Consider the following 6,151-nt stretch of genomic DNA (forward strand, 5'->3'; position numbering starts at 1 on the left):
CTATAACACCTCAGTATAATTTTAGTCACAGTGCCTACGGATTCAGTTGCTTCAGGAGAATTTTCACAATTCCTGTCCATCTTCCTGGCACACATATACACATGTATGTGCTCAACAACTTAATATTCACTTATATGTTTAAATGTTTTATCTTAGCAAGTCCTCATTATAGGCACTCCAAGGAATGTGAAGATAGGCTTATTAAATAGGACAGGGTCAGCAAACTACAGTTCAAGAGTCAAATCCAGCCCACTGCCTAATGTTGTAAATAAAGTTTCAGAGCCCACAGCCAGTCTTTTTCATTTACATATTTTCTATGGCTACCTTTATACTACAAAAGCAAAGTTGAGTAGTTCAGCAGAGATTGTATGACCTGTCAAAAGCCTAAATTACTATTTTGCCAATTAAAAAGAAATCTTGCCAATCCCTGAACTACACCATTCTGAGGAGCCTTTAGTTCCATTTGAACTCAGGATTATAAGTAGAATATCAAGAAGATAGTTTGGATGTAAGCAAGAATTTCGTAGCTCTAAATATAGACAAATCCTAAAATTGATTTCCTTTTACATTTCTTGAACCTTTTCCTGGAGCTTCCAAGGGCAGAAAAGGTACTGATTTCATTTGGAAATATTTTAATAAAATAAATAAGTTTAATGAGGTTTAATGGTTCCTTCCAATGAGATGAGCTGTTTTAGATCACTTACAAAATTTATTACGTTTAAGTGTATATTTACTGTGGAGCCAAATATCCACAAAAGTATTTTTTAAAAGAGTAGATGTTTCAAAATAAGCAGATAAAAACAATTTCACTTATTTCTGTTCCATAGTTATATTTATAAACAAAAAATAGAGTCCATCATTATAACTTGGACTTTAACATTTTTGCTCTAATTGTGTCATCATGATTAGAGCCTTGTAGGGTAAACTGAAATTATTGTGGTATAAACAGAAGTGTTAATCTTGGGATATTATGATTAAATTGGATTTTTAATTATTGCTACAGACCTATTTAAATTGTATTTTTAAATTATTGCTACAGACCTATTAAGAAATTTTTAATAAATTCCCTAATATTAATGTCAATATTTCAACCCAGTTCTGTGCGTTGGGTTCCATTAATATTGCTGTAGGCTTTTTTTGTGATAAGATTGTTGAAATATTCATTCCCTTGCATAAAATCATAAAGAATTTTAGTCCAAGAAAAATGTCTGTTTAGAGTCCTGTGATAGTTCTGATACCTATTTTATTAAATTTTGCTTTTAAATGTCTGTCATGTTTCCCTTCAGTAAGTGTCCTAATATATTTTGTTGTCAAACTAGATTCTCACAAGATAAAGTATTTAATCCAGGCATTTAATCCACATACGTTTGCATTTAAAAGAGAAATTTATGAGAAATATTAAAAAACTAAAAGTGAACTATAAAATGTGTCCAAATATTTAATAACACATTGTTAACAAGAGTTAGATAGCATGTTACTGCTTACCAAAACAAAAATTAATTCTCCCATTTGCTTATCTTTTAGTCACTGTTGAAATTCCAATTCATTTTTTTCAGTCTTCTCTTTGAAAGAAGTTGAGTAAAAATCAACAGGTTATCATAATCAAGGATCTCATATTCATTAACATCTTTCAAGAACATATATTTCAATTCTCTGCCTGAGCTACCACCATGCACATTGGAGCATGAAGAATAAACGCAAAAGAAAAGAAAACCAACCAAATAACAAAAGAGCAAGGGAGAACACAGACACAAGTGGGTTAAAAGAAAGGATGGATGTTAGAAAAAGAAGAATTCAAGATGATACTGCTGGGAGTACACACGGGGAAGCCAGAAAGAGAAGGATTTGTGCTGACCTGTAAGAAATAGGCTGTTTCTGGGAGCTGTCCAATGTACTAACAAAACGGGCACACAACTCACCTCCTTAGTAGGAGTTGCTGTCTTCGGGGATTCTTCCTTGAGCCAAGGTGTCTCTTTACTCATCTTTTAAGACTATTTCTTCTAACCCATCTTTAAAACAATTTTCTAACATGTTATTCTGCTCTTCCGTGTCTTAAAAATCCCTACACTGTATAATAAATATAGCTACTGGCAAAGAAGGAAAAATGAACCCTTTCTTTGTTAAAGTATTAGAGGTAATATGAAATCTGTAGAACCTCATTTTCCTTATACCAAATGTAAAATCTCCTTTCACCTCAAAAACATGATCTAAAGATAACTTTAAAATCTCCCTTCCATAGAATTCAGAAGTTTTCACTCTTAAGTCCTGTAGGGCAGTACGAATCAATGAGGAAAATAAGCTAGGTGGAAGTGAAGATTTATCTGTGTTCGCAAATACCGATCGGCAGGGAGTTTAAAAGTCGAAAGACTTCACAACAGAGGGTGATCTGATCGACCCATTGGCTTATCAAAGGCTAAATCTCATTTTTGAAAGGAGATTGAAGTTGTTTTGCTTTGGGGGGGGAGAGGGTTTGCTTTGCCCCCCACGCTGGGGTTACACAGTTAAGTACACTCAGACAAAATATTATGTGCCTCCTTTTTCCCCCTATTTTCTAGCCTTCATAACTTTTGTCCTCAAGTGAAATCTTGCTCTTTACATGAGTAAGAGATAAGTAGGGAAAGGAGAGTCAAGTGTCTCAGTTGTTAGGCTGATTGCAACAAAACGGACTTTAGAAATCAGGGTTTGTAACGAGGCAGGAGAGCTTTTTCGATGACCTGGAAGGAGAAAGCCGGTTCCAACAGCGACTGCGGGGAATGCGCTCTCGGCCCCCCCTACCGTGCTTACTTAAGCTAATGGAAGATCTTGCCTTTCAGTGGCCGCTGCACTGGGATACCAGACAAACAGCTCCCCTCGACCCCCGGCAGACAGGGCCCCTCTTCAGGACATCATTAAAAGCGCATGCACTTGTTTCACACCCAGTGGCAGCCTCCGGTGGCAAGATTCAAGACTTCTACTCTGAAGCCAGGGAGAAGCCAGAGCGGTGGAAAACATCCTCGCTTTGAAAACCCAAAGCTAAATTAAAGAGCTACATGAGATAAGGAGCCTGAAGAATATTAGTTGGCTGCGGGGGGTGAGGAGAGACACACACACAAAAAAGCACAGCAGGTAAGAGCTGGGGTCTGTTGCCAAATAGGAACTGTCCCAGGTGGCGCATCGAAAAGGATCTCGGAATCGGAGGCCTAACCCTTTGAGACTCCCATGCGTGCTCAAGCTTGTCTCCTTCCATCAGTTTCGGGAGGACAACACTGCCAGAGCCTTCCCTCTCGTTGCCACTAACCCCGTTATCCGCTTGGTTATAAATGCGAATTCCCCCGGCCCTTCGCTGATGGCGCTGCCGCCCATCGAGAGCTGCTAGGAGTCTCGCCGCTCCCTGCGAGGCAGGGCCGGGGCGGTGCGATGGCGGCCTACCCGGAGGGCTGCGTGGACGCCACCGTGCTGGACTTCGTCGCGGACCTGTCCCTGGACTCCCCCGGGCACCCGCTCCTCTGCGACTTCGCACCCGGGCTTCCCTTTGGGGACCGGGACCTTGTGCTCCGAGAGGGAAGGCGCAGAAGGCTGGCAGGCTTTGAGGAGGTGGACCCAGGAGAGGAGGGCGAAGGAGAGGAGGGGGAGGAGGAGGAGGAGGAGGAGGAGGAGGAAGAGGAGCGCGGGAGAGGCGCCTCCCCGCTGGGCCGTCCCAAGCGGAAAAGGGTGATCACCTATGCCCAGCGCCAGGCGGCCAACATCCGCGAGAGGAAGCGGATGTTCAACCTCAACGAGGCCTTCGACCAGCTGCGACGGAAGGTGCCCACCTTTGCTTACGAGAAGAGGCTGTCCCGGATCGAGACCCTACGCCTGGCCATCGTCTACATTTCCTTCATGACCGAGCTCCTGGAGAGCTGCGCAAAGAAAGAAACCGGCTGAGCGGGAGTGGGATGGAGGCGCCTCCGGCCTCCCCTCCTCTCCTGGGCGCGCGCGGCCTCGGGGTGCTTCAGGACCTGGCAGGGTGCGGCCGGGGGGCCAGAAGGGACTCTTCAAGACAGAAGGGTCTGGCCCTCTGGAGTTTGGTCCGGGGTTGCGAAATCACAGCCCCTCGAGAAGCGTGGCAGCCCTAGCGCTAGTACACACGCGAGCGGTGTCAGCGGAGTCTGGGGCAGCGGCGCGCAGGGCAGGGCGCTTTGGGACTCAGACCCCGCTGGGGCTGCTGACGCGAGCGCCCAGATTCCGCTTCTGCCGGCCTGTGGGCGAGGGGCTAACCCTCTCCCCAAACTGCACGCTTCCGGGGCTTCTCGAGAGGCCAGACCAGATTCCTCTCTTTCCGAAAGAAAAGAAAGAAAGAAAAGAAAGAAAGGAAGGAAGGAAGGAAGGAAGGAAGGAAGGAAGGAAGGAAGGAAGGAAGGAAGGAAAAAGAAAGGAAAAGAAATAAAATAGAGGTTCCTACCTTCCCCACCCCCACCCCCTTTTTTAAAGCCTCCAGAGTCGGTGCTGCCCCATCCTGGAGGGGCCGCGCGCCTAGGGTGGTCCTGCAACAGAAACATTTGCAGGGGGTGCAGGGGGTGGGGTCTTCGGACCTCTGGCCCGGTCCTCTTTGGCTTGTCTAGAAGGAAGGAGATGAGGAAAGAAGAGTCCAGGGGACAGGCGACCTCTGAGAAGGGACAGGATCCCCCCTCCCCTCCCCTTAACGCGCAGAACCAGAAAACTCAATCGGGTCCCTCCGGGAGGGAGACCGACGCTTGAACCCCGAGGTGGACGGGGAGGCGGGAGGGGGGAGCTCGGGCTCAGGCTCCAGGGTCGCTCCCGGGCTTCTGGGGATCTCGAGCTCTCGGGACTTTGGCCGCCGAGCGGGGCTTCCCCTGGGCTTCCGGGAAAAGGACCTGGTCTTCCCAGTGCAGCGCAGCTTGAGCGCGCACTTTCAAATTTTTAGCTGTAGACAGAGAAGATGGCTTTCCTTCTAGCCGCAGCTAGGTACGGGCAAAGCAAAAACTCAGAGGAGGAGATGCATCCTTCCACTTTGGAAAACGTGTGTGATGGAGATGAGGTTGAAGCGGGGACCAAAGTGAGGGCCCACCCCCAGTCTGGATCCTCTGACTTTCCACGTTTTTTTTTTTTCCTTCTGGGCGACCTGCAAACACCTGAACTGCGGTTCTTCAGATAGGCGTAGGTAAGTGAGGAGGAACTCGAGGGAACAAGGCCCGCCTAACTGTAAATTCAGAAATTCTAAAGGATAAATCCCAATGCTTTACTTTGTCGCTTCACCTCACACACCTATGCGTGCACACACACATACACAATATACACACACTATTCTCCCTATCATACCTTTAGAAATATGATTCATTTTTATTAATAAGTACTATATACTCATCCTAGAAAGTCTGGAAAGCAAAAGTTTAAAAAAAGTAAAATTTAAATCCACATTACCTCCGCTATTATTTTTATTTCCTTCTAGTCTTTTTTTCCCTGTACAGTTATAAATTATATTTGCTTAACAAATTTGAGATACTTTTCGATATTGATCTTTTTCTAATCAGCAACATAGAATAAGCACTTTCCCCCTGACTTTAAATAATTTTTGAGCATAATTTTGATTACTGTATTTTATTGTCCTAACGATGTACCACAACTTAATGCCAGTCCTTTACAAGTAGAGAGCTAAAATACTTCCTTTTAAGAAAATAAATGTTGATGCAAAGAGCACTCTTCTAAATGGTCTTCTCTGCCTGTGATAATTTCCTGATATTAGATAATTAGAAAGAAAATTTCTTTACCAAATGAACATTTAAGTTTGTGGCTAAAAATGGCCAGATTGCCATCCAGGTCTTTTCTGCTAGTCTACACTCCTTCCCACCAGCATTGCAGGGATTTGCTTGTCTCTCAAGTGTCTTCTTTTAAAACTTTTCCTAGTTCTTCTATCTACAGGAACTGAATTAGTTCTGAAATGATCACCCTACCAAAGGTGATTTCTTATTTTGGCCATGTCTTTTCACCATGATTTTTTCCACCTCTACCATAAGACAATAAACAAGTAAAAGGGAAAAAAATGTAACCAGATAAGACAAAAAAAAAATCAGGGAATGTATTTTTTTTATTCTCTAGAACCTTTATAAAATAAACCAAAATTTGGACAATGACCCCTACATCAATTTTATAAGGTAAAATTACTCATTTTTCC

The 6,151-nt window shown here is 44.1% G+C and overlaps 1 protein-coding gene across 1 annotated transcript; it reads left to right on the top strand.

Moving 5' to 3' along the window:
* The first annotated feature begins 3,396 nt into the window (after nt 1-3,396).
* FERD3L (Fer3 like bHLH transcription factor) lies at nt 3,397-4,127 on the top strand. The gene has a single exon (XM_077855880.1). It carries the CDS (start codon nt 3,397-3,399, stop codon nt 3,901-3,903), a length of 507 nt encoding a protein of 168 aa, XP_077712006.1. The 3' UTR covers nt 3,904-4,127.
* Nucleotides 4,128-6,151: the final 2,024 nt, after the last annotated feature.

This window comes from Canis aureus, chromosome 18 (assembly GCF_053574225.1).
Source record: "Canis aureus isolate CA01 chromosome 18, VMU_Caureus_v.1.0, whole genome shotgun sequence".
NCBI classification, from domain to species: Eukaryota; Metazoa; Chordata; class Mammalia; order Carnivora; family Canidae; genus Canis; species Canis aureus.

What these genes read in the sequence shown, in the direction of transcription:
- FERD3L (XM_077855880.1), top strand. Translation starts at nt 3,397, where the DNA reads ATGGCGGCCTACCCGGAGGGCTGCGTGGACGCCACCGTGCTGGACTTC.